Genomic DNA, 25856 nt, shown 5'->3' on the forward strand with positions numbered 1-25856 from the left:
GCGCGCGGCCGCAGCGCCCCCTGCCGCCCGGAGGACCCGCTGGCGCCCGAGCTGCCGGCGTCCCCCCCCCGCGAGGCTCCCCGGGCGGCGGCGCCGGCTCCGACCGCTGGGACGGGGCGGTGTTACCGGCCGCTGCTCTGCAGCCCCTGGGACGGGGCGGCGTTACCGGCCGCTGCTCTGCAGCCCCTGGGACGGGGCGGCGTTACCGGCCGCTGCTCTGCAGCCCCTGGGACGGGGCGGCGTTACCGGCCGCTGCTCTGCAGCCCCTGGGACGGGGCGGCGTTACCGGCCGCTGCTCTGCAGCCCCTGGGACGGGGCGGCGTTACCGACCGCTGCTCTCCATCCCGTGGACCGGGATGTGTTACCGACCGGCTGATTTCCAGGCCACCACTCTGCAGCCTGGTCTGGGGTTCTCCTCTCAAACCCCACCCATGGCTGGGGCTCCCCTCTCAGAGCTCAGCCTCGCTGTACCAAGTGAGGCTCCTGCCCAGGACATTCAGACCCCAATGACGAATAAAAAGCAGGAAACATCCATTCACAGGGTGTTTTGCAGCTCTACAGTAGGAAAACGAACACAAACGCTGCCCACACAGGGCAAAGACAGCAGAGGCCTCCCCTGCTGAGGCGCAGACAGGTAACGCCACGGCAGCTTGGTCCCTGCTCTGGATTCCGGCAGTGGTTCCTGCTGAAGCACCTGAAGGTTGTGCCCCTTGGGTTATTTGCCGTGTGAACTAGGTTTGGAAGAGAGACTGGGAGGTGAAAGTGCCTGTCGTCTCCCCTGGGAGTGACGGATACCCTCTTGCTGCATTACCCCCCCCCCCCCCCCCCGGGCACACCCTACAGAACCTCTTGGCTATGGACATTGGCGTGCTGCAGTGCAGCCTGTGGCTGCTAACAGCTCTCCTCTGAGGGCTTCGTGGTGCCCTGAAGGACCAGTGCTGAAGCAGATGCCCTCTTCTGATGCCGCCACTTGGCCCGCCGGTTCTTAAACCAAACCTAGAAAGGACAAAACAAGAAAAGAAAAACTTTTGCATTTCATGTGTTTCTGGGAGGGGGTGGGTTGTTACCCTCCTGGGTTGCACAGGGTGAGCTTTAGGATACTGCAGTATAATACAAATATAAAGGTTTGATACAAAATTTAATCAATCCCTTCCCTGCAAACCTGCTCAGACGTATGGAAGGGGCACAAGCGAGCTGCCGCCCTGGCAAATTCAGAAGTCATGCAGGTCACGTAATACAGAGCATATGCTGGGGTGCTGGGGGTGAGTGGACTAGGTGTATCTGTGTGTTCATGTTCATCTGTGTGGTTCTAGGTCAGGAGGAGCATGGGAGGTTATGGGACCAGGCACCAGAAAAAAATCAGCCCTGGAAAACTGTTGTATATTCTTCCATCCCTTGCCAAACCTGAACGGCATTTTGTCAAATCATAGAATCATAGAATAGTTTGGGATGAAATGGACCTTAAAGCCCATCCAGTTCCAACCCCCTGCAATGGGTAGGGACACCTCCCACTGGATCAGGCTGCCCAAGACCCATCCAACCTGGGCTTGAACCCCTCCAGGGATGGGGCAGCCACCGCTGCCCTGGGCAACCCGTGCCAGGGCCTCACCACTCTAATAGTGAAGAAATTCCTCCTTATGTCTAGTTTAAATCTGCTCTTCTCCACTTTATATCCCTTGTCCCATGTTCAATCACTACATTCCCAGAACTGCGTTTTAAAATGAAGCCCTAGATCTGCAAGTCCCAGAGAAGATGGTGCAATGCCTTGGTCTGTGTTCTCAGGGGCTGCGGCAAACAGCACCTCAGCGAGTGGCAGGATCTCACCTCTACCCTCTCCTCCTTCAAGTGAATGCGATTTGCCAGGTGCTCACGGGTGATGACATCCGGGTACTGGTTCTGATGGAAAAGCGTCTCCAGAGCCTGCAGCTGGTCCTCAGTGAATATGGTGCGATGCCGGCGTGTCCGCCGCTGGATCTGGTGGAAAGTCTGCAGCTCGCTGGGGTTCCCCTGGGGACCCTTACAGACCCTGACGGCTGAGTGGAAGAGCCGCATGGGCCAGGGCAGCTGGGTGCCTGCAAGGGGAGAGGTAGAGCAGCTCTGTTAGGGGCTGAAACACCCACTGTGCTCAAGGCAGCTCAGGCACAAGTTGAATCTGGAACTTGGAAGGAGGGAGGGAAGGAGGGAGCCGCTCGGCTGCGTGGGTGATGGGCTGCGTGATCACTGTGAAGCAAGAAATGGGCTTCAGGCATGACTTTGGTAGAAGGGTGTGGATTGGAGCACTAGCTGGGTTTTCTTATTTACTTACCACTTGGACTATGGCCAGCTCCAGAAAATAGCCATAAACTCACAGCCTGGCGAGGAGCTGTGTTTCAGTCCTGGTGTTTCTGAACTTTTGGGATGCTCTTGAGCTACGTCTTTAAGGGTTTGCTGGGGGGTTTTTTCTTTTTTTTTTTGCTAGATGCAGGGATTTTGCTAGATGTAGCCCAAAACTCTTTCCCTTAATGGACACCTCCCCAGTGCCAGTGTTGGCAGGAAGCACAGGCACAGCTCTGCATGCGGGCAATGTGACCACAGGGCCCCACACTCCTCAGAGAAATTCCACTCCCCGAGGCACCATCCTCTCAAGCGTTCCACACCAAACCAGTAATACCCAGTAATAAATAGCACCTGCTGCTTTTAAAACCCTGGTGACATTGCAGGGAATATTGCCTGCTCTCCGGAGCCATGCTGATCTTGCTGGAACTGGGGTCCGAGACCACGGTGGTGGTCTCGGCAGTTATTGTCGCTCGGTGCCCAAGATCTCCCCTCCACCTGCTGCTGGTACAAGCCCCTCCACAAGCCTGCACCGTGGGTCAAACCCAAACACTCACCCAGCCAGCTTGGCGAGTCCTGCAGGGAACAAGTGCCCATGTGAGAACAGCAGCAGCAGTGGCAGCCTGCACCTTCCAGCTCTTCTTCCTCCTCCTCCTCCTCCTCCTGAAGGGAGCTGGCTGGATTAGTCTCCAGCTCACACAGCCCCTTGGGTGTGTAGTCCAAGATGCTCCGGAGGCACAGTGGGACCAGCACCTGGGGGCTCTTCTGTGTGGGGCTGGAGAGGATGTCCTCGATGCTGAATGAAGACAGCTTCTTGAGGCCACTGCTGCCAGTGTTGGTGTCTGCCGCTGGCTCTGAAGACATCCTTTGCCAGCAGCAGCGGCTGCGGGAACGGGCGGTCCAGGCTGAGTGGGGTTTGTTTTCCCTGCACTAACTCCAGAGTAGGGTCTCACAAGGGAAAAGAGAGCTTACATATTTTTTAAAATGGAGTGGCAAAGCTGTCCAGAATTGCTGCTTTGTCTTGGCATTTCAAGTGACTGTCATTCTTGCAGCCGAGTTTTTATTTTATACAAACGCATGCTTTTCCTCCTTCTAACCTAGCTGCTTTATGGTTGAAGCCACCCCAAATATATATATATAGAGAGAGATAATCCCTTTGGAAAGAAAACCATAACCCCCCCTGTGAATAAAATAAATTCTAACTAATCTTGGCAGCTTTGTGAAGGGTTAGTGTGGATCTAAGATTTAGCTAATCCCACAAAAATGACTGGAGAAGGAAATCTGATTTCTCCATCTCGGGTGTAGATTTGAGGTGGTTATGATCTCCATTGTGCTGCAGGCTCCAATCCAAGGAAGGGGGAGGATAGCTGTCCGCAGCCCGGAAATGGACCAGAGGATTAACTCCTTAAAAGAAGCAAATTATCCCTTTCTCTGGCTAAATAAAAGCTTTCCCATCAAAAGAGAGCTGTCATATCATACAATATGAGAGAGGAGAGAATTCAGCTTAATAAAAAAAGATTTTTTAATGATAGTACAGCTCTTGGCTGTGCCAGAACTCTCTGCAAAAGTTGATTTATTTTCTGCTGAAAACTCAGAAATTGTATTTTCCCTCCTTCCCCTTTCCCCCACCACCACCTCCCTGATCACAGTGATAACCCAGAGGTTTTGCATGTATCCAACAGACTCTTTGCAAGGATTCAGAGCCCTTAATAAATTAGGTGACTGGCAGCTCTTGGCAGCTCTGTGGCACAGCTTAGTGGCTTGCAGCCACCTCTTGTCCAGCTGAGCGGTACCACCTCTTGGCATCGTGATGAGGAGGATCGCTGCCTGCTGCCTCCATGTGCAGGCAGGCAGTGAGGTCCCACGGCAGCTCGGGCAGGAGCACGGGCTCGGCACCACGGCTAACAGGTGTGCCAAGAGCCCAGCGTGGCGAGGACGGCTGCCTTTCCTGAAGCTTTGTCAGTTCAACTCCCAACTTCTTCTGTCCAGAGGTGAGGCCTCAGTGACTCAGGACAGGAGGGGACACCGGGCACTGACCCTTCCAAGAGCAAACAGCAAGGCTTGGCAGATGCAATCTACAGGAGAAGAGAGAGGACTGAGTTTAGAACTGAAACAGTTAGCGGGGCTTAAAATAGAGACGGTGTGGTTGAACTCAGGTTGCTCAGGAAAGTTTAAACCCAAGATCTCTCCCCCTCAGTGCAGTTCAAGCCCTGGTGAGTAGCAAGGCTTCAGGGACTAACTGGGAAGTACTCTCTCACTTGGTGTTTATTTGCACAGGAGAGAAAATAGCACTCCCGCATGTGGTACCCGGAGGAGACCCACAGGTGAGTGCTGTGAAACCACTATGCCTTAAAATCCCCATGGCACCTCGTGTCTTCACCCTGAACAGCCCAGCAACCCCTCCAGCATCCTGCAGAAGTGTGAGCCAGCCCCCAGGAGACCTCTGCTCAGCCCCATTCTTTTCTCCCTGTCTCTGCTTTCTGCCTGCCCTTCCTCACCCCATCCTCCTCCCAGTGCCGGCAAGAGATGTCCCATAGCCACTCTGCCTGTGACCTCCATATCTCTGTAAAAACTCACTTGAAATCAAACCATTGTTTTTGCTTCCACCCCTTTATTTGCCTCTCCTTCCATTGTTCCGATGGCATAATAGAAATTATGACCATGGTATATGAATCTTTCTATGTTTGCTGTAGGTTTCGGAGGAAGATGTCTTTTAGCCGCTCAGTCTGGATGTCTTCACTGCCACCCTGCCAAAGTGTTAGTGCTCCACAGAGACATTGGGGCTGTGCTTATTCCAGGGGCCATCACAAACCGCTCCCGGTTTTTTTGGACGTGCCCAAACACTGATACAGGAGATGGATGCAGGGCTGGGTTCTGCTCCCCACAAAGTGCTGGTTCGGAGCGACGGCAGGAGAGGCGAGCTGGGGTGTACTGCAGGCTGGTGCAGGATCTGACCCTTTCTGCTCTCTGTAATAATCATAGGCCTGAAGCAGATTAATTTTCATTCCCTATCCTTAACAAAGGACGCCTATCCCTGGCCTGCCCTGCCCCTCCCTGCCTTCCCACCACACATGCACTTCACCTATTAGGATCTCTGCTGATTGCTTTCTTTCATTCCTCCCATACCTTTCACTTCAGAAAATGGACTGGTAATACTTCTTTTATCAAAGAATTATGAGATTTAGGACCCAGATCTTACAAAGAGACTTTTGATAGCTCCTGGTAATCAAATCCCAATCGGCAGACACTTCTCTGCACCCTGTTACCGGAGAGGAATAAAGAAAAGGGATTATTGATGTTCTGTTTACTGAGCCTCCAGAAGATAGGATCACTGGGCTATTTCATGTTAGAAAAGAAAAGGAAAATAAAACAAGAAAAAAAAATACAGACAAGGGAGGACAATATAGATATAGATAAAAATAAAAGAAACAGGCTCTTATCATTTTCTTATTGGTTAAGGAGATTCTAAAGCCATTATATAGGATTAGCAAAAAGGTTAATCTGCTTTAGCCATTCACTTGTCAAAAGTGAATTTATAGGGTTTGAAAATCCTTTCTATGGTGAAATCAGAAAAAAAAAAATCCTCCTCTCCCTCCCCTGCCTATCCCTTCTGCAGACAGCGCAAGGGGATGGGAACAGGAGCCTTGGAGATCCCGAAACTCAGGAGCATTCCCCCTTACCTTTTCTCTGCCTCCGTGCTTGCACTCGCAGCAGCTCTGGCTTGGCAGCAGTTCTCCCTCTCCCTCTCCCTCTCCCGTGCGGGATGGCCGTGGGGCATGGGGAGCAGAGGAGCTGGTCTGAGGGATGTGACCACCCTCCCATGCTGCTTTGCCTTACTTGGCTTACATGCCGGGCTGTTTCAGTGGTGGATTTCAGCAGTCAGGGTAAACCTGGACCTGTAACTGGATTTGGTCATCTCAATACATTTCTAAAGCGGAATAGAGATGGACGTTGCTGGCAAATGTCGCCAAAAACTCCAGGCTGGGGCTTGTTTGTCCCCAAGCACAGTTCTCACCCAGGGAGCCACATCTCGGTGTCCTTCTGCCCCTCCGGGCACTGGCCTGTCCCAGCTGCACTCTCCCAGGCTGCCTGTGCCCCGATGGACCCGAGCAGCCAATGCCCATCGCTCGCCCCAAGGCCACTGTGAGAAACAACCCAGGGAAATACAATCCTTCAAGGTCAAAACGAGCCAGGAGCACTTTCTTGATAGCTGCTGGGTGCAGTGCAGTGGTGTGCATTAGTCAGGAGTTATAATTGCATTTAACAAGGACACAGAAATCATAGTTTAAGTTGGAAGGGATCTTCAAAGTTCATCTAGTCCAACCCCCAAATTGTGCCTGTTAAAATAGGTCAAGCCTGTGCCAAGTGACAAAAAGAACCCAAATCATAGAATCATAGAACCATAGAATAGTTTGGGTTGGAAGGGACCTCAAAGCCCATCCAGTTCCAACCCCCCTGCCATGGGCAGGGACACCTCCCACTGGATCAGGCTGCCCAAGGCCCATCCAACCTGGGCTTGAATCCCTCCAGGGATGGGGCAGCCACAGCTTCCCTGGGCAACCTGGGCCAGTGTCTCACCACTCTCATGGTGAAGAAATTCTTCCTTAGGTCAGCCTAAATCTGCCCCTCTCCAGTTTATACCCATTGCCTCTAGTCCTATCACCACAAGCTTTTAAGAATAGTCCCTCTCCAGCTTTCTTGTAGAAATCATTTGGATTTGATGATAATTAACATCAAGTGTTATAATCCATCTGTTACTCTCCCGGAAGGCCACTCCATCCCACAAGAAGAAGTGGAGCCCCTCCATTGGCTGTTAGTGATCATTGTGATAATAGTGGGGGCTGACGGAAACAAACGCCGGCTGACAGGGATGGTGACTTACGGGGATGTTGGCTAACGGGGATGGGGATTTATGGGGACGCTTGTGGTCAGAGACGCTGGTGGATGGGGATGCTGGCTGACAGGGACGCTGGTGGATGGGGACGCTGGTGGATGGGGATGCTGGCTGACAGGGACGCTGGTGGATGGGGATGCTGGCTAATGAGGGTGTGCCCGTGGCATAGCAGGAGGCTTCTGGATGACCAGACTTCCCTCTGATGCAACAAGGCTCGATGGGGTGGGACAGCTATTTCACTCCAAAGCATTTAATTTGCCGTTTCAGAGCTCTAGGCTGCCCGGCTCCCGCTCCCCTCAGCTCCCCGCTGTGCAGCCTTTCTTGGGGCTCTCCACCCGCTTCGGAAACAGCTCCGGGTGATCCCCGACCCGCGGCGGCTCCGGGACAAGCGATGCGCGCGCCCCTCACCGCAGCCCCTCAGCGCCAGGGGGCGCCGCGGGGCCGCCACCGCCCGGACTCAGCGCCAGGGGGCGCCGCGGGGCCGCCACCGCCCGGACTCAGCGCCAGGGGGCGCCGCGGGGCCGCCACCGCCCGGACTCAGCGCCAGGGGGCGCCGCGGGGCCGCCACCGCCCGGACTCAGCGCCAGGGGGCGCCGCGGGGCCGCCACCGCCCGGACTCAGCGCCAGGGGGCGCCGCGGGGCCGCGGTCGCTGGCGGCGGCCATGGGCGCGGAGCGGGAGGCGCGGGCCTGCGCCGCCTTCTACGAGGATTTGGGCGTCGCGGATGCGGTGCGCGGCTGCCTGCGCTGCCTGCGGCACTTCGCGGGGTAAGAGGAGGGGCCGCGGGCGAGGGGAGTCCGCGGGCGCGCAGCCCCGAGCGTCCCCTGCGCGGCGCTCGGCAGCCCCGGAGCATCCCCCGCCGCGGGCCGGGAGGCGCGGGGGAGGCTCGGCTCGGAGCCTGCGGACAGGGACAGCCCCGCTCACCCTCACCCCCTTCCAGCCCATTCCGCAGCAGCGGAGCAGCAAGTTTTAGGGGCCTCCCGCCCCGCATTTCCCCTCCTGCAGGGCTCGCGTTTTCCCGGACAGTTTCCTCCCATTCCTGCCCTGTCCCGTCCCACCGGGCAGCGCGGAGCGCGGCTGGAGGAGAGCGGGACGGCCGCTCCAGCCCTGCCCCTGCCGACCCTGCGCTGCAGCCCCACCCCGCACCGGCCCGGGGCACCCTCACCCCAGTCCCCACCGAGACAGGGTGTCCTCACCGCCATCCCTGCCCTGTTCCAGGAGTACTGCCAAAAGATGCAAAGACAAGCACCTGGAGGAGGCTCTCTTGCTGTCCCACGCGCTGAGCGGGGTTCTGCAGTCGCTGAGTGAGGCAGAGGCACAGCCCCTGCTCCGCTGCGTCCTGGCTTTCCAAATGGAGGCAACCGGCAGCTCCAGCTCCTTCCAGAAACTGGAACAGGTCCGTAACACAACCGGCTGGGCTGTGGCGTCAGAGCTCTGTAAGCCACGAATGTAAGCGATGGTTCTGCCCGGCTCTGCGCTGCTGTGGTGCATCCTTACCGGCAGAGAGGCCACGGTGACACCGCAGAGCTCTCCTGAGAGCACGTTGCAGCTGGTACCTCTCCGGGGTCTGGGCAGACTGACTGACTCGAGGCATCTCTCGGCAGATCGTGGCCCTGCTGGCGGTGGGGAAGGAAGCCCTGCTGGCCCGGGAGGTGGGCATGCTGCTGGCCGGGCTGGCACCAGAGGGAGAGGTGAGAGCACCCTAGCTGTGCAATGGCACCGGCATTTGCGGGGGCTTGACTGGAGCCAATTTGCCACAGGAGCCTCCTGGTCTGGGCTGCACAGGGTCCTTAGCTTCTCTTCCCACTGTGCAGGGGGCTTGTCCTTGCTTGCAGCCGCTGACACATGGCTGCCAATCATACCCGCCCTTTGCTCATTGATGGGATAGCTTCTGGCACAGGCAGCACCCTCCTGCCCAAGGCACCAAGCCCCAATGTGTAGTCACGCAGAACAAACTCTCCTTCTGTCCCTGCAGGTGCTGTCTCCTAGGGATCTTCAGTCAGGTCAGTCTCTGCTCCTTTCCCTCCAGGGGCTTCTCCCACCCCAACACACAGAACATCTCCTGCTCACTCAGAGTGGGTCCTCTGCACTTGTGGAAGGGGGAGCAGCGATCACAGATCAGCCAGACCCATAGGATCTCTGCAGAGGTCCCAGCAGCACCCGCTGGCTCTGAGGTGGCTGGAAATTGGCCACACCAAAGAATCCCCTGCATCCCAGACCCACTCTTGCCCCACTTACCGGCAGTGCAGCCCTTGGTTTAACCAGGAACAGAGCTGGCTGGGAGCTGATGCTGTTCCCTTGCTCACAGTGTGCATGTTCCTGGAGGAGAGCAGCCTGGGCCGACAGCACTGGCGGCAGAACCTGTTCCCACTGCTGCAGCGCCTGGCCACCACCTTGCACTGGGTGCTGCAGAGCCAGCCTGCGCCCAGCAGCAGGTGGAGCTACCTGGCTGTCAAGGTGAGAGCCAAATTTCAGAGGCAGAGGGGAAGATCATTCCCTGCAAGAGCTGGCGAAGCACTGGCACTGATGTTCAGGAGGGACATGGCACACAACACCGTTTCGAATGGCTGTCCCCAGGGAATCGCTGCTTTTTGGGAGGTGAGGGATGCCGACAGCCATCCCCGTAGCCCATGTCCCTCTTCCTCCCCCAGGCCTGCCTCCAGCTCTTCCAGACGCTGCCGGGAGATGTGGCCCCCATGGTGTGGAGCACAGTTGGGAAGAGCGATGCCCTGCAGAACCTGCTGGAGCTGCTGCTGGAGGTGGCCTGGGGGAAGGTGTGTATGGCCATGGGGAGGGACAATGCTGCTTGTCCCAAGGAGCAGAACGCTGCTGTCCTTCCTGGGTGCTTTCCTGGGGAGCCTGCAGAAGTAGCCACAATGCCTGGGGTGTCTGAGGGACCCTATGTTATTGCATGCGTGGGCGTGGGGGGAGGGTTAAATGGAGTCTGGTTTTCCAAAGGTGCTTTAAGCTGTGCCTTTGCCTCCCTTGTGAGTCCAGGCCCCGAACAAGGACACGAGGTTGCTGGCGGGGACAGCCCTGAGCATGCTGGTGAATACAGCCCCACAGCCCAAGCTTGGGGCCAGTGCCATGCTGGCCCTTTTCAAGCTCCCTGATCCAGGTGAGTGCTCCGTCCTGGGCTGGGGTTGGCCTCTGGTGAAGGGGACAGTGGGAACAGGCGTGTTTGGGTGTGAGGGGCCAGAGACCAGTGCTGCTCACCAGAAGTGCAAGCCAGGTGCTGCTGCCGTGTCCTGCCTTTGGGGTCTGGGAGCCTCAGCTGCCACCAGCCACCTCCTGTAGTCACCTGGGATGAGCCAGGGCAGTTTGCTTTCAGAGCAGCATTTGGGTTTGCCATCTTTCTGTCCTCTAATGCAGCCGTGCCCAACCAGGTGCTGGGAAGCTGAAGTTTGGAGAGCTGGTGGTGGAGGCCCCCACCAGCCTGGAGCCAGATGGGCTGGAGAAGCTGGTGCTCACCCGAGGTTTGCTGACGTGCTGCAAGATGGACATCCTCAGCTGCCAGCTGAAGAGCTTCACCCACCAGGTAGGAGAGCTCAGACCCGATGACCAGGGATTTGGAGAGCCCCTTGCACAGGGCTGGCAGCTGCAGGCAGGGGCTGTGGATCCCTGAGGGACACAGCCAGGCTGCGCCACTCCGCACTAGCAGTTGCGCACATCCTGCTAACAGTCTATTAGCCAGGAGCCTGCTTTTTCCAAAGACATCTGAGTGGGCATTTCCCTCTCCTGAGGGGCTGAGAAGCCAGGAAGTGCCAAAAGTACACCCCACAAAAGCAGAGTGACAACAGCGTTTACCGTGTGCTCCTGCAGCATGAACCCAGGGCTGCCTTGCACTAAGAGCAGTCTCCAGCTCTGCCCATCTCCAGCATCTCCCAAGTCCTCAAGAGCTGAGGCCTTCTAGACAGGAGCAAAACCTAGCAATAAGCTGCTGCGAGAGCAGAAAAATGAGGCAGTGCTCTGTCTCATGGCAGGCTTTTCTCTGTGCTCCCACAGGCCTGCCTGCTGCTGGACATCGTCTTTCCTACTGTGTGTGCCCTGACCAAGGAGCAGAAGGACTGCCACTACTACTGCTTCCAGGGTAGGAGATGATGAGCCCACCATGGCAGGGAGGTTGGAAAGGTTTGCTGTTTCACTGTGCTCGTGATGCACAGAGACTCCATGGTGCTTCATCTGCTCCCAGGCAACATGTTTCCCTGGATCTTGGTAGCTGACTTGGAAACAGCAATTTCTGCTCCACTGTGATGAACACTAACCTTCTCAGGCTCTTGTGTACCTAACAGGGAAACTGCTCCCCTTGTGCATTGGGCCCTTAAGTGCAGCAGCCCACACTGGCTCTGTGGCAAGCAAGTGCCAGGGTGCAGGCTGCAGCGATGCTCTCTGCTTTTGCAGCCTGTGCCCTGTGGCTGCAGCGCTTGCAGGAGAGCCTGCCTGCCATCTGGCGCCTGACGAGGACCCGCATCCTGGCCCAGGACACCAAGCTGCTCCGGCAGCTCAACCAGCTGCTGTGGGACAATGCTGAGACCCCGGTAAGGCCAGGGTGCCAAAGGCCAGTGCCACAGCAGCCAGAAACAGCCCTTCTTTCACCTGGCTCAGCTGCTGTTCCCTTACCTGTAACACACCCCTGCCTGTTTGGGCTCCATCAGCCGTGTACAACCGCCTTGCCTACAGCTGCCCTCTGGCAGAGCCAGGGCACTTGTCACACAGTGTTCCAGTGCTTCTCCCTTCCCATTCAGCACCTACTGGTGCAGTCCCAGCCTGTCCAGATGTGCTGGCTCACCACCCGCTCTCCCCACATCCCCAGCTCGTAATTCTGGGGTTACCAGCCAGTACTGAAAGTCCACAGCCATAGGAAAGCAGAGTCTTCCCTGATCCATTGAGACAAGAGGGGGAACCCACCCTAACCACTCCTGCTTGCCATCCTTCCGTTAGGTGGAAGGAGTGTCCGAGTTCATCCACAGCTCCTTCCAACTGCTCCTGAAGATCTACCAACTTGAGTGCCAGCATTTCCAAGACGAGGAGAGACCTCTCTACCAAGAGATGCTGCAGAGGGTGATCTCAATGCCGTGGCAAATCAAAGGCAGATACATTCCCCTGTGTGCCATTGTCCCCTACGTGGGCAGCCAGCAGGTAGGGGAGGTGGGGGGGGCGGGAAGGCTCAGACCTGGCTGGCACTGCTGCTGGGGTGGCACAGCCTCTGCCTGTCACCTTCCCCTGCGCAGTGCAGCTGTGTGGGCAGGCAGCCTTGCCAGCCAGAGGTGCTGGGACCCAAGGGATAGTATCCCTAGTGGAGTAGAGAGCTACAACAGCAATGATGCATCCCTGGAGGCAGCCCGCAGGGAGGGAAGCTTTGCCAGTTGATGTCCATGAAAATCTGGCCTGAAGTGGCCTGGGGTACTAGAGATGCTCAGTGCCATGGGTGCCTGCAGAGCACAGTCTGTGCCCCACATCTGTTCCCCACTGTACACAGCCTTCAGTCTGACAGGAGATGATGGTCATCTGCCTTTCTCCCAGGTGCTGGATGCCTACCCGGACCTGCCACAGCACCTCCTGAGCTGCCTTTCCACCAACCACCTGTGTCCTGCAGCCGCTGAAGTCTACAAGGCCCTGGTGCGGCAGCAGTGCACCGAGTGGCAGGATGGGCAGCCAGGCCCAGGCACGGAGGCAGCTCTGGCAGAGTGGTGGGCTCTGCGCTGGCTGCCCCTGCTCTCCCAAGCTCTCCACTCCCCACTTCCTATCCTGCAGAGCAATGCCTCCAACCACCTCCTCATCTGGACCTTGCGGCAGCTCCCAGCTGCCGAGGCACTTCTGGCTGCCCAGTTCAACGGCAGGGACACGGCATCACTGCGGGCTTGGGTCTCGCTGCTGAAGGCACAGCAGAGTGTGGCCGGGACCCTGTCGCTGCAGGGCAAGGCACTGGAGCGGCTCTCCTGCTGCCTGGGTGCCCGTGAGGAGGGCATTCGGCTGGCGGCACTGGGTCTCCTCTGCTGCAACCCCAGCACCAACCAGCCCCTCTCAAGTACCGAGTTGTGGCTGCTGAAGGAGTTCCTGCCTCTCAACCTCAACTGCGACTCCTCCTCGTTCCGGCAGCTGCTGCAGGCAGCAGTGAAGAAGGCACTGGTCCGGCTGCGGGACAGCTCACTGGCCCAGCTGCGAAGGAAGGTGCCCCAAGGTGCCGAGGCGAGCAAGGGAGAGGAGCAGCTCACCCAGGCAGTAGGTGAGGCCACCACCCCAGCACCTCCACCACAGCCTCGGGGGATTTGCACATCTGGGTGCCCAGCCCAGCATTGTTCTCTAACTGCAGGCTTTGTAGAGTGGCTGCTGCAGCTCAGCATCACCTCGCTTAGCCCAGGTTCCAACTACCAGAGGAAGAAGACGGCTCTACTCCTCGTGGCCGCAGTTTTGGAGACCTGCACAGACACCTGGAGCCCTGAGAGGAGGAAGGGGCAGCCTCCACGTAAGTAAGGGCAGCTCACCTGCAGCATCACCCCTCAACTGCAGGGGTGCTCCCCCATGTCCCTGTCCCACTGCCCCACATTCCTGTCACAGGGAACATGGCAATGCTGCTGAGCTACGCCAGGCAGAGAGGCTGCTGGGACTTCTTCTCCCAGCCCAATTTGTTGGCACTGCTGAGCTGCTTGCAGGACAGCACTAATGAGGTGAGCCTTTATGGTGGTAAAGCCACCTACCTTGGCCCCAAGTGAGCCTAGAGGGGAAGAGTGGTGGACTTCCCCTCCTGCCCTACCCCAGCTGCTTTCCCTTCCATCTTGCATCCCCCTCCTGTCTTGGCAGATCAGAGACTTGGCCTCAGAGCTGCTCGTCCGCTACTTTCCCCCCACGTTTCCTGAGCCCATCGCCCTGGCTCTCTTCCAGCTGGCCCAGGAGGCCCTGGGCAGCCCACGCGTGCAAGAGGCTGAAGCTGGAGCCGTGCTGATGAAGACTATCCTGCAGAAGTATGAGCTCCAAGCTCCTCTCTCCCCACAGTGTGCATCAGCCCCCGAGAGCACATCAGGAGCACTAGGGCCTTGCTGGAGGCTCAGGGCAGCTGAACATCAGGACTTGGCTGCTGGAGAAGCCAGCACTTGGCTGGCACAGGCACAGGCAGCATCGCTTAGGGCAGCAATGGCTTCAGTTTGAAATAGCCTTGCAGTGAGGACCTGGATAGCGTTGAGGGCAGGACCTCAAACTAGTGGAGGAAGGAGCTGCACAGCATGAGTTGGGCAGAGAACTCCCTCATCCTCACAGCAGCTTCTGCCTTTTCCCTCAGGACAGACAGCAGTACCATGAAAAGCCTGGCCCTGGAGGCTGAAGCAGCCCCGATGCTGTCCAACCGAAGCCTGTGCTTTGCTCAGCACCTTCTCCAGGTGCTGCAAGCCCAATATGCTGCAGCATGCCAGGATCTACTGCAAGCAGCAGCCACTGCGCCCATGCATGGTACGTCCCCAGCCTGGCAGGGCGGCATGCAGCTCCGGCAGGAGGCCTCCTCCCTGGAAATTTGGAGCAGGCAGGGACCATTTCCCCATGTTACTGCTCCACCTGCCCAGACCAAGAAGCCCTGCTTGCTCCCCTGCCCGTGAGCCATGGCAGCTGCAGGCTGAGGCAGGAGAGCTGGGCTCATGGCAGCCACTGCGGTAACCAGAGGCTGGTGTTTGTGCAGGAGCCATCGCAGCTCTGCGGAGGTGCCTGCTCCAGGTGCCAGAGGTGGCCATCTCCATGCAGGCAGCAGAGTTAGCGCAGAGCTGGCAGGAGCTCCTCACCCACCTCGTGACCACGGCAAGAGACATCACCTCCTTCCTCCTGGGTGCTCTGCAGAGCCAGCAAGGCCCTGGTGCCGATGAGCAAGGTGAGCATGTTCCCAGTGGGGGGTCCAGCCCTGGGAGCCACTGAGGCCTCCAGCACAGCTGCTCTTGACCCAGCAGCTGCCCAGAAGCAGGGAAGACACTTGCCTTGAACTCAGCGCCTCTAGCAGGAGCCAGCAGTGGGGCTGGGCAGGAGGGGCTGGGCTGGGAGTAAGGTCCAAAGCAAGACCCCTGGGCAAGGATGCTCCAAGTGTTGGGCAGAGGATCCTGGAAACCATAGGGGCAGAGTGGCTAGTGCCTGAGTTTGGGTCCCTTCGTCAACTGCACTTGAACAGCAGCAAAAGTAGAGGCGAAAGCCTTCCGGAAGCAGCGAGGCACTTGCCCAATTGGAGCAGCTGGAAGCCCTTACAGCAATGGCTTAGAAAGAGCAGTGGGGGACACAGCAGGACAGGAGCTGCTGCCATTTGTGTGCATTCTGATCAGGGGACAGTGGGAACTCATAACCCCCATCAGCATCTCCCTCCATCTGCCCGACACCACCCCCCTCAGACCAAGCTTCTCCCTTCTGCAGCTGCTGCCCCATCGTTTGCAGACATGGGGAATGCCATTGGCTCCCTCATCATGCTGGGGAAATGCCAGGGGCAGGAGGAAGAAGAGGAGGAGTCAGTCCTCCTGTCAGAGGAGCACAGCCTGATCCTTACCTGCTGCTGGGTATCAGTGAAGGTAAGCATCCCTCCCCAAAAGCAGCCACCTCCCTGCCTGCCCTTATGTAGCCCAGCTGGTTCCCAGGTGCTGACAGTGCCCTGCAGCCACCCACCACAGCTCCATTCCAACAGCCAGCTATCCCACCTTCTTCTCTGCAGCTGCTCTAGCGGCTGCTGGGAAAAAGGCTATTTTTGCCACACCTGCCTTGTAGCTGGCTGGGAAACCGCTGCCCCACAGAGTCTGTGCTGGGACCAAACGCAGCATCCACTGTGCTTCCCTGGGGCAATGTCGGTGGGGCAGGACAAGGACAGGGCAGCCCTGCTGCCAGTCCCCATGTCCTTCTGCTTTGTCCCAGGAGATAGGGCTGCTCCTGGGAGGCCTGGCCGAGCTGCTGCTGGCCCCAACGCTGCCTGCCGGATCGAGGTCCCTCCTGCCACTCCCTACGCTGCAGACAGCTGCGAGGGTGTTCCAGGAAATCCTGCTGCGCTGTCGGCACTGGGTAAGAGCGCATCCTGCCTGGGGTGCCTCGGCTCCTGTCCTGCACTAATAGCTGAGGGCTCTCGCTGGCATGCAGGGAAGGCGAGTGCAGCCGGGCAGGGTCTGCTCTGAGGCAGGACACTGGTTATGGCTGGGATCCTGATGCCAAGCCCTGTCCTGTCTCCATGCCATCATATCTTCTTGCTTTCTCTTCCCCCTCTGCAAAGAGGTTTCTCGGGGCTTGGGGATGCCGAGTGCCTAACGCTGCTCTGCCCTAGGGAGCGGTGGAGGGCTGCAGTATGGGTTTTACCAAGTTCTGCACTGCTTTGTTGAACCACCCTGACGTGGAGCTGCAGGCAATCCCACAGACCATGCTGGAGCAGGTACTGTGCTTGTTCTGCCCCACTCTCCCCTTGTGCTCCAGGCAGCCCCAGGGCTGTGTCCCTGTGTCCTCTCACCCTGTAGTGAGCACCCACCTGGCACTCGTGTTGCTGCAGTGTGGAGTTGGTGCAGCCAGTGCCCTCCCTGCTGAGCCACTGCAGGCTCCAGCCAGCAGCTTTCTAGCCATATCTCAGATGGATTTTGTTCCTCAGGGCTTAGAAGCACTGAGCGGACCCCGGAGCAGCTCCATCACGCGCCGTGCTGCCGGCTTCCCCATGCTTTTCCTTTGCATTGTCAGTGGGGAGGCCCCAGTGCAAGCACGGCCACTGCTGACCCGCTGCGTCCAGACGCTGCTGGCCTTGGCCACCACAGCCTTGCCACAGGACTGGGATCAGACCCTTGACCTCCCACAGGTGAGTGTGGTGGGTGCTGAGCTCCCTCCTGACTGCTGTAACCCATTTGGGGTGATCTGCACAAGCTACCCTAAAGGAAGCTGTAAAGGAAGTGTTAGCACGAGGCTGTGCTAACGCAGAGTCCTTAGGGCGAACGAAAAACTGCAGCCCTGTCCGTGCTGCCTCTCTCAGCACCCTGAGGGCTGGTGGCCATTTGGCTCCCCTGTGTCTTCCCACCATCTTCCCTTTTCATGGAAGTGTGAGCCCCCTCCCCACGCAGCGCTTTGAGCCCCACGTGCTCTCCCCAGGTATGCGCCATCCACGTGCTGCAGACGCTGGTCCGTGGCGCGGGGCTGGGCGCTACGCTGCTGCGCCACACCACCCCCATGGTGGCCCTGGCGCTGCGGGGCCTGAGCTCACCGTGCTGGGCCATGAGGAACGCGGCCATCCAGCTCTTCAGTGAGTAAGAAGGGGGAGAGGTGGGAGATCTCTTCAGGACCAATGCAGCCCCCAGAGTTCAGAGCCTGGCCTGGGGTAGGCAGGGGTTAGAGGGGAGCTGACGCTGCTTTCTGTCATGTCCCTGCAGGTGCCCTCACGTCCCGGCTGCTAGGCCAGCAGCGGAGCCGTGGGCAAGGCTGCCCGGTGGAGACGCTAAGCCTGCAAGCCTTCCTCGGCCAGAACCCCGAGCTGGGCACCGTGCTGCTGGATGAGCTGGGGGCCGCAGCAGGGCCCGTGCCGGGGCGATCCTGCCTGCGCCCTGCGCTCCATGCTGTTCTCACCCTCCTGGCCCAGATGCAGCCCAGTACCGACAGTCCCAGCAGGTGAGGGAGCAGCACAAATGCTCTGCCCTGCAGCAGGAGGTGGTCCTGCGGTGCTGGGGCTCTCGGGGCGGGGAGATTCACTCCAACCAGAGCATCACCACGTGGTGCCTTTCTTTCTCCACAGCCCCTCTGCTCGCTTCCTGGGGCCGCTGCTGGGGCTGGCAGGGAGTCCCATCTACGCTGTGCGAGCAATGGCTGCCAAGGCACTGGTGCCGGTTGTCCCACCGCCCCAGCGCCAGGAGCTTCTCCTGCAGCTGGCCCAGCAACTCCCCGACACGCCTGGACAGGTCCACTCGCACAACGCCATCCATGGGCGCCTGCTGCAGATGCGGGTACTGCTGTCCCCCGCCCCAAGCACCACTGGGTGAGTGGACACACATCATCGCCCTGCCCATGGACCCTGCCATCACTCTGTGCCAAGATGCAGTTCTTGGCTGAAAAGCAGTGCCCGCCCCTGTGCTGGGGACCTGGGGTGAGGCTGCGCATCTTTCCGCAGGCTGTCGACTGAGGCACTGCGCCCTGTGGCCCTGCAGCTGGAGGCACGGGGCTGGCTGCTCACCCCTGCCCAGCGCTGCCCGCTCGTCCGTGCTGCCTTCCTCCAGGTTCTCACCCTCCTGCCCGCATCCCTCAGCCCCAGCTTTACCCAGAGCATCCGTAACACCATCAGCAATGACCTGGGCAGCCTCTCACCAGGGAAGAAGCCAGGATGTGCTGAGCTGCAGGTACTGCTGCCTGCCAGGAAACTCAGAGCCATGGCCTTTCTGACAGTGAACCCCAGGGTGGGGACTCCCCGCAACATGAGGCCAAGTATTGGAAGGGGGATCCTGGTTTTCTTCCAGGTGGGCTTGGCCGTTCTTCACCAAACCATGGCCCACTTTGTGTGCAGCGAGGCAGCCCGGCTGGCAGATTGTGAGCAGATCAGCGCTGCGTGCTGGCTTCTCCAGCAGCCAAATCCTGATGTTCAGCTTGCCGTCCTGAGCTGGGTGATCACTAGGGAGGGAGAAACATGCAAGGAGCTGGAGAAGGCTCTCGGGCTGACACTGCTGGTATGACAAGGCTCAGAACTCACTGCATAAAGCAGAGGGTCCCCAATGTACCATGCAAATGGGATCCCGGGTCCTCACTGAGAAGCACAATGCTCCCTGGGCTAAGGGTGCACCGGCGTGGGGCTCGTGTCTGGTTGTGCTGAGGTTACCACCCTGCAATGCTGCGGACACTAACCATATACCTTCTTTCCTTGTCAACTAGAGGAGCTTGCAGTCGGTGCTGCGAGAAAGAAAAGACAAAGAGTTCCTGAGATTGTACCTTGAGGCTTTGCTGCATCTTTACAGAGACCCCACGCTGTGGTCCCAGGAAGCTTCTCATAAGCTTCAGGGCTCCTCGGCAGTATGCCTGGAGATGCTGCTGCATGTGGTGGAGGCTGAGCATGCTGGCCCTGACCTCCTCTTCCAGGCACTGTGTGCTGCCAGCCTGCTGCTTGCCCACTGGTAGGTCCCTCCCACTGCCGTGGGCTGTGCCTGACCCTTCTGGGAGATTTCTCCCTAGTCCTTGCTGGAAACACAGCCCTGACATCTCACCTAGAAACTACAGCTTTGCACCTGTGTCTTGTGGTCTAAGGGCAGCCAGCGGCCCTCAGTCCTCTGGATGGAGCTGGGAGGTGTCCCTGAATTCCCTCTCTCTTTCCCCACCCTCTGGCAGGTTTGGGGATGAGGATGGCACCCTGGTCGAGCGATGGTGCACAGCGCTGGAGGAGTGCAGCCGGTCTGCTTCATCTGAGGTGCTGCGGCTGGCAGCTGCCTGCTCCCTGCAGAGAGCAGGTGCCAACGTGGTGCGGCGATCCCTGCATGCTGCCTGTCCCTCACTTGTCCATGTGGCTCTGCGGTAGGTAGCTCATTCCCTGGGATGCCCATGCTTGCAGGAGCGGTGCTGCCTGTTGCAGCAGTGCATTGCCAGCAGCACTGCTCCTTGCAGCCCCAGCGTGCTGCAGATGACACTGCAAAACGACATGTCCCCTGCAAAAAAATCAAGGGTGTTAAAGAAAACTCCACTAATTAAAATATCACTGGTACCCAAGAGCTTACAGCCTACAAAACATTTGTGGGTGGCATTTTAGTGGAAGCAGCCAGCCTCTTACGAGCAGCAAACTGCATTGCTGGGTCTCCCAATCCCTGTTGTGGTCCCTGCCCTCCCAAACAGCGAGGTCTTGGACAGCAGTTGTGCCTTTCACAACCCAAGGGCCTCCAGAAAAGTCCCTTGGAGAAGCATTGTTATGGGGAAGTCTCACCTTTCCCTCCTCCAGGCAGACTGGTGATGCTCTCAGGGATGCAGTGGCCTTCCCTTCCCTTCTTTTTGCTTTCCCCAGCCTGATAAATGTGGGCATTCACCTTCTGCAAGACGAGGAGCGAGATGTCCGGCATGAGGCCTCAGGTTTTGCCAGCCTCCTGCAGCAGGACCCTGGGGAGCCACTCCAAAACGGCTGCGTCTTTGTGCAGGACAACGTGGGGCTCCTGGGCCTCCTGCAGCTCCTGGGAGAATTCAGGGAGCATCCTGAAACCTTTGACTTGCTGCTGCAGCACCTGCCCGTCCTTGATCTCAGGGGCATCATGGAGGAGCTGGAAGCCAACAAGTGAGTTGCCGGAGCCCTGGGCTAGGTAAGGGGGAGCGCAGGGTGCCATGGGGCCAGCCCAGGGCTTCACCCACCCCTTGGCCACCCCCACAGACCAGCCAGCCTGTACAAGGAGGACGAACACAATGTTTTTGCGGAGCCGGCTGTCCTAGCACAGCAGCTGCTCCCTGTCCTGCTGCAGCTCGTGGAGAAGGCTTCCACCGGCAGCCTGCTCCGTGCCTCCATTCTGCGCTGGCTGGTGGCTGCTGGCCCCGGCATCCTGTGTGACCTGCAGTACTGCAAGCTCTGCTGGAGCCAAGGTATGGTGCAACACAAAGCCTCTGGGACGGGCAACCCGGTGTCCTGATCCCGCAGGTCCCACTGTGCCTGAGGGGACCCTGCTGTGCTCACAGCTCCTTCTCCTGCTCTCTCCGCAGAGGCCACTGCCCACTGGGGGATGAAGGTGCTGGGTTGTGCCAAGCTGCATGCGGCCGTGGCTGTGCTGCTGGTGAGGGCCCAGCTGGCAGCACGGGCACTGCAGGTGCTGGGGGAAGGTGCCACCGCCGTGCCAGGGCTGGGCTGCGGCACCCAGGAGCTGGAGCAAGAGCTCACATTGGTGCAGGGGCTGTTGGCGCAGCACGGGCTGGGCCCTGTGCCAAGCCAGGTCAAGGTGCTGAGGGAGCCAGCATCACCGTCCGGAGCTGCTTGACTGCTCTGGATATGGACCAGCACCACGACAAACCCCGCAGCTGAGGCCTCTGGCTCGTGCCACCAGCGGGGACTGCAGGTCCAGTGGTGTAACTCAGGGAACCCCTCTCACCGTGCAGAATGCACTGGCTTTGTTCCCAACATTTTTTTAGTCTCGATCCCAAGGATACCAGTGCATTATGGCCTCAGCCTGTGCATGCGTTGCTGCCCACGGCAGTGCTGCCCTCAGCTCAGGTTGGAAGGAGCAGCCACGCTGGAGCCTTCGTAACTCCCTGGGCTGCTCCACATTTTTACTTTTTTTTTTAAACCAATGGTTTAGCTCTTCTTTCGTGGTCGACCTGGGCTTTTATCCCAAATAAAGAGTACAAAAGCAGCCCCAGTATTGAAGCCTTTTAATTACCCAGCGCTGCCCCGCTCCCTCCAGTGGGGGCTGCTAAGCCCTGGGCTGGGGACCCTGACACCCACTGGCATCATCGCACGCCTCCAGACTTTGGGTGCAGAGCCCTGCAGCTGGACTCTGAGATGCACTGGCATCATCAATCGTGCAGACTTTGAGTGCCTACATTTAATTTCTTTCTGCAAACCACAGCACGCAGACGAGCTGCCCTTCACGTCTCACCCAACAGTTCACTGCAGTCGGGCCAGCCCAAAACCACAGAAGATGGATGGTATCCCCTCTTATCTCTATCCTCGTGTTGGATGCCAATGGCAGCTCGTCGCACAGCATGATGTCACGGCTGAACATGACGTTGTCTTATCTGTCCATGTCACTGCCACATCTTCTCACCCAGATTGAACTCAGTGATATTCTTCTGCCATTAATTGCCATACTTCATCAATCCCCTTACTTTAAATCTTCATAAACAGGTTTTCTTCCCATTCTTCAACAAAACACTTAATGGAAAATGTGGGCAGTCAGCTCCAACGGTGAGCAGGGAGCCTGCGGAGAGGTGACATTAGGAAAGATACCGTGTTTTTATTTCATTCCCTGCCTTCCTAACAAGGAGCAGTGGCTTGGGGAGGCTCAGCTCACCTTCCTGGGGGGATGCTACACGAAGATGAGAGCCGGCGGAGGGCAGACACAATCCTCCTGCAGCCCCTCCTGCACCCACGAGCCTTGGCACCCCACGACAGAGGCAGCCACCCAAAATGTCCTGGAAGGGAAAGCTGGCGAGAGCTGGGGCACACCCTGGATAATTAACTATCATTTTTAATAACTATATGTTGTTATTTATAATGCATATATAATTGTACATGTTGGCAGCTGGATAATATGATCATTGTAGGTCCCTTCCAACTGAAATATTACATTTTATTTAAATATACCTATTTTTATATTACACGTTAGTGATTGTTGTGGTTTCAGCTCGGATAGAGTTAATTTTCTTCCTAGCAGTTGCTATGATTTGCATTTAGGATGAGAATAATGTTAATAATACATATTGGTTTAGGTGTTGCCAGGTAATGCTTATGCTCGGCTGGAAGAGAGGTGACTTTTTTCCCCCCAGCAGCTGCTGTTTTTTAGATTTAGTACGAGAAGAATGTTGATAGTACATTAACGGCTTTAGCTGTTGCTAAGATATCAAGGACTGTTTCAGTTTCCCATGATTTGCACGTATACGGGTGCAAAAGAAGCTGGGAGGAGCGCAGCGAGGCAGCCCACCCGAGCTGGCCAAAGAGATTCCATACCGCACAGCGTCACAGTCAGCTCAGAAATGGGAGGCTGGGCCAGGGCTCACTGATCCGTGATTGCTGTTCTGGACCGGCTGCACAACGGGGCATCAGCATCATTTGTTTGTAGTGTTATTATTATTGCTTCTTTTCTTGTCCTATTAAAACTATCTTTATCTCAACCCACAAGTTTTACTTTGCCTCCCAGTTCTCCTCCCCCTCCCACTGGGGCCAGGGGCAGCGAGCAGGCATCTGCGTGATACTCAGCTGCCAGCTGGGATGAATCATGACAGTCCGAACTCTATCACAACCAAAACCAGGGGAGTGATTTAAAGTAAATCTTATTGATTTATAATATGATGGGATATTATAATTTAATCTTAGCTTTATATGTAAATATGTTATATTTATAATTAAAAATATAAAAGGAAGATGCTTTAGAGAGATGCTCCTCCATGGGGGGAGCAGGGGATGCCCCTTCAGAGTCACAACACAACCCAAAGGCACACTGTGCCTCTGGAGAGGTATCCCCAAAAATTACCACCTACCTGGCTCCTTGCAGCCCATGTCCAGTGCAATGGGAGCGGCGGTGGGCTGCGTCTCCCCAGCATTCGACGCAGACCCGCTTGTCGCGGTGCAGCCAGCGGGTCCAGTCCTGCCCGCGGCAGGGGGGCCCTACCTGCGTCAGGCGGAAATAGGCGCAGTAGCTGGGGAGGGGGGAGAAAGCGGGGAAAGTGGTGGTGGTAAGCGGTGAAGGGGGAAAGGGGCAGCTGGGGGGTTGGGCAGAGGTTGGGGTGTTTTCTTGATGGATGGGACCCATGGTTTGGGGGTGCAAAGTGGGTATGGTTGGGAGGGGCGTGCAGAGGGGCCAGGGCTGGGGTGGTGGTGGGGGGGCAAAGGGAACTCGTTCTCAGGGGAAGAGGTTGAAGGGTAACGGCTCTGGGGGTGCAAAGAGGCAATGGCTTTGTACAGGAGTGCGAAGGGGGGCATGGGTTTAGTGGGTCCAAAGAGGCCATGGCTTGGGGGTGGAAGGAAAACAGCTCTTGACAGGGGTGTGTGCAAAGGGGCCATAGCTTAAGCGGGGGTGCAAAGAGATCATGGTTTGGGGGCTGCAAAGTGCAATGGCTCTAAGAGGGTGTAAAGGGGCTGCAGCTGCAAGAGGGGGGTGCGAAGGGACCACGGTGCAGGGGTGGGGGAGAAGGGTGTTGGCTCTAGGGAGGGCAGAGGGACTGTAGGTCTAGCAAAGGGTGCAAAGGAGCCACGGCTTTGTAAGGGTGGGCAAAGGGACCATGGCCTGGGGAAAGGAGAGGATGGCCAGGGGCAAGGAAGAGGCTACAGGTGCAGGGGGTGTGCAGAGGGAGCCCAGCTTTGGGCATGGGGCTGCTGAGGGGCTCCAGCCCCACACATACCCAGATGGCTCCTCCGGCAGCAGCAGCCTGGCTTTCCACCAGGGATCCCTGAAGTCCCGGCCAAAGGAGCTGGGCAATACCTTGGCCACCTCTGGCAGCCGAGCAGCCAGGGTAGGGGACAGGGATGGTTACAGACACCTTGGGATGGGCAGCGGGGATGCTCATGCAGGAGGGACGGGGTATCCCCATGGGACTCGTGTTACCTTTGGCCGCCCCGCAGGTGGGGTGCTCCCCGAGGCAGCCTCGGCGCTGCTTGAGGTCAGGACAGGGCTCCCCTCCGTGCCAGGGTGGGATGGTGACCTGGCGGCTGCGGGCCTTGCTGCCAACCCCGCACGGGGAGCTGCACCTGCTCCACGGCCCCCAGGACCCCACCACGCAGCCCACTGCTGTCAGCGGGCCGGACAGGGGAGCGGAGGGAAAAGAGAGCATCGGTGGCGAGAAAGATGGAAGGAGAGTAGAGGAGATGCAGAACAGGCGAGGGGTGTGGAGGAAAAGAGCCAGAGCGACTCTGGCAGCCCCTCTCTTGGGATACCCGGGCAGAGCTGCCTCGCATTGTGCACTGCTTCTGCAGTCCTTTATCCCACACCGCTGCCACAGCTCCGCGTTGCGCTGAGCTGGGACCCTGCTAATCTCCCGATTAGGGAGAGCTGACTGCTGCAGTTGTCCGGCAGCCTGGCTGGCGCCCGCCCAGATATGAATCCCCAGGAAAGGCTGGCTCTGCACCTCCAAGCCTGTTCTCCCCGTTTGTCACCCGCAGCGCAGGCCTGGGTCCCGTGTCACCCTGCCAGGCAGCGACCGTGGCAGTGGTGATGCTGGGGCACATCCTGCTCGGGTCCCACACTGACAGCTCTGAGCCCTGCAGTGACAGAGCCACCACTGTCTCACTACTCTCAGCTGCAGAGCAGAGGCCACTCCTGTGGGACATTCAGCACAGCAAAAAGCAGAAAAATCAAGATATTGCTCCACATCCAGCCCAGCCAGTATCCCCAAATTAATCCAATTCCCACTCAAAGTACGGCACTAACAGTAAAAATCCACCACCAAGCACTCACCGGCGCGGCGGCACGCAGCGTGGTAGTCCTCGCAGCAGTCCCCCGTCCTCTCGCAGTACGAATCGCAGTAGCAGTGAGCCCGGCGGGTGCCCAGGGCCCAGCAGGCATTGTTCCTGCCTGGGCAGCAGCGGTGCCGGCAGCTGCCCGTGACTCCTGCCAGGTAGCCAGCAGCCAGCAGCCACCCACCACAGAGCAGCAGGCTGCGCATGCTGCCCGGACCCCCGGGGACAGCTTTCCCCTCACGCCAGCCAACGCTGGGCGAGCAGCGAGAGCTGCGCCAGCAGCAGTACCAGGAGCCCTGGCCACACCGCCCCTGGGCTGGGCCGGGGGACAAAGCCCGTTTGCTTCTGCTCCACCGCCCCTCGCCGTCCGGGCTCTTTGCTCCACAGCCAGAGAGGGGAGTTAATAAAGTTACAGGACAGTTGATAAAATGCTGTGCATGAAATAATGCAACCCCAGAGCTGCCGGGGCAGATGTGAACCCACACTGCCCCGGGAACACCAGCTCAGCCCTGGAGAGCAGCAGTACTGGAGTACAATAGGGAACCCCATTCCCAAACCCACTGGCACCACAGGAGCTGCTCAGCACTCACTGCCTGCTCAGCACAGCCTGGACACCAAT

General features: G+C 58.1%; 3 protein-coding genes across 11 annotated transcripts; 1 reads left to right on the forward strand and 2 right to left on the reverse strand.

Annotated features, from left to right (window-relative positions):
* Positions 1 to 884: 884 nt before the first annotated feature.
* Positions 885 to 3509, reverse strand: GSC2 (goosecoid homeobox 2). The gene is made up of 3 exons (XM_009566738.2): positions 2871 to 3509; positions 1825 to 2072; positions 885 to 996 (listed from the first exon to the last, which is right to left on the reverse strand). Exons 1-3 carry the CDS (start codon positions 3175 to 3177, stop codon positions 892 to 894), a joined length of 660 nt encoding a protein of 219 aa, XP_009565033.2. The 5' UTR covers positions 3178 to 3509; the 3' UTR covers positions 885 to 891.
* A 4305-nt stretch (positions 3510 to 7814) lies between these two features.
* LOC128853930 (thyroid adenoma-associated protein homolog) lies at positions 7815 to 22443 on the forward strand. 5 transcript variants are annotated; one of them, XM_054082786.1, is made up of 31 exons: positions 7815 to 7973; positions 8425 to 8602; positions 8811 to 8897; positions 9182 to 9209; positions 9515 to 9663; positions 9858 to 9980; positions 10204 to 10324; positions 10593 to 10744; positions 11212 to 11296; positions 11608 to 11744; positions 12148 to 12345; positions 12730 to 13432; positions 13520 to 13672; positions 13765 to 13874; positions 14008 to 14168; positions 14483 to 14649; positions 14873 to 15058; positions 15586 to 15737; positions 16075 to 16218; positions 16475 to 16579; positions 16790 to 16990; positions 17278 to 17428; positions 17556 to 17790; positions 17915 to 18154; positions 18287 to 18512; positions 18630 to 18836; positions 19039 to 19277; positions 19489 to 19671; positions 20153 to 20416; positions 20510 to 20715; positions 20833 to 22443. In XM_054082786.1, exons 1-31 carry the CDS (start codon positions 7870 to 7872, stop codon positions 21102 to 21104), a joined length of 5667 nt encoding a protein of 1888 aa, XP_053938761.1. In that variant the 5' UTR covers positions 7815 to 7869; the 3' UTR covers positions 21105 to 22443. The 5 variants fall into 5 exon arrangements, 4 of the variants coding, with proteins under 4 accessions (XP_053938761.1, XP_053938763.1, XP_053938762.1 ...); XM_054082788.1 differs by having other exon boundaries at positions 14089 to 14168; XM_054082787.1 differs by having other exon boundaries at positions 13529 to 13672.
* Positions 21905 to 25716, reverse strand: LOC104064147 (somatomedin-B and thrombospondin type-1 domain-containing protein). Of its 5 annotated transcripts, none has more exons than XM_054082793.1 (4): positions 24184 to 25716; positions 23323 to 23453; positions 22137 to 22257; positions 21905 to 22043 (listed from the first exon to the last, which is right to left on the reverse strand). In XM_054082793.1, exons 1-3 carry the CDS (start codon positions 24610 to 24612, stop codon positions 22152 to 22154), a joined length of 666 nt encoding a protein of 221 aa, XP_053938768.1. In that variant the 5' UTR covers positions 24613 to 25716; the 3' UTR covers positions 21905 to 22043; positions 22137 to 22151. The 5 variants fall into 5 exon arrangements, 4 of the variants coding, with proteins under 4 accessions (XP_053938768.1, XP_053938771.1, XP_053938770.1 ...); XM_054082796.1 differs by lacking the exon at positions 21905 to 22043 and having other exon boundaries at positions 22139 to 22257; positions 23323 to 23481; positions 24184 to 24274; positions 24387 to 25716; XR_008452766.1 differs by lacking the exon at positions 21905 to 22043 and adding an exon at positions 22793 to 22869 and having other exon boundaries at positions 22136 to 22257; positions 23323 to 24529.
* Positions 25717 to 25856: the final 140 nt, after the last annotated feature.

The sequence above is a fragment of the Cuculus canorus genome, chromosome 17, assembly GCF_017976375.1.
Source record: "Cuculus canorus isolate bCucCan1 chromosome 17, bCucCan1.pri, whole genome shotgun sequence".
In the NCBI taxonomy this organism is placed as follows: Eukaryota; Metazoa; Chordata; class Aves; order Cuculiformes; family Cuculidae; genus Cuculus; species Cuculus canorus.

What these genes read in the sequence shown, in the direction of transcription:
- GSC2 (XM_009566738.2), bottom strand. Translation starts at nt 3,177, where the DNA reads ATGTCTTCAGAGCCAGCGGCAGACACCAACACTGGCAGCAGTGGCCTC. An exon ending in GGACTCGCCAAGCTGGCTGG is followed by an intron (nt 2,073 to 2,870) that starts GTGAGTGTTTGG and finishes CTCCCCTTGCAG; the next exon opens with GCACCCAGCTGCCCTGGCCC. An exon ending in TGAAGGAGGAGAGGGTAGAG is followed by an intron (nt 997 to 1,824) that starts GTGAGATCCTGC and finishes TGTCCTTTCTAG; the next exon opens with GTTTGGTTTAAGAACCGGCG.
- LOC128853930 (XM_054082786.1), top strand. Translation starts at nt 7,870, where the DNA reads ATGGGCGCGGAGCGGGAGGCGCGGGCCTGCGCCGCCTTCTACGAGGAT. An exon ending in CCCTGGTGCCGATGAGCAAG is followed by an intron (nt 15,059 to 15,585) that starts GTGAGCATGTTC and finishes TCCCTTCTGCAG; the next exon opens with CTGCTGCCCCATCGTTTGCA. An exon ending in GAGGAGCTGGAAGCCAACAA is followed by an intron (nt 20,417 to 20,509) that starts GTGAGTTGCCGG and finishes CCACCCCCACAG; the next exon opens with ACCAGCCAGCCTGTACAAGG.
- LOC104064147 (XM_054082793.1), bottom strand. Translation starts at nt 24,612, where the DNA reads ATGCTCTCTTTTCCCTCCGCTCCCCTGTCCGGCCCGCTGACAGCAGTG. An exon ending in CTGCCGGAGGAGCCATCTGG is followed by an intron (nt 23,454 to 24,183) that starts GTATGTGTGGGG and finishes CGCCTGACGCAG; the next exon opens with GTAGGGCCCCCCTGCCGCGG. An exon ending in CATGGGCTGCAAGGAGCCAG is followed by an intron (nt 22,258 to 23,322) that starts GTAGGTGGTAAT and finishes TTTCCCTTCCAG; the next exon opens with GACATTTTGGGTGGCTGCCT.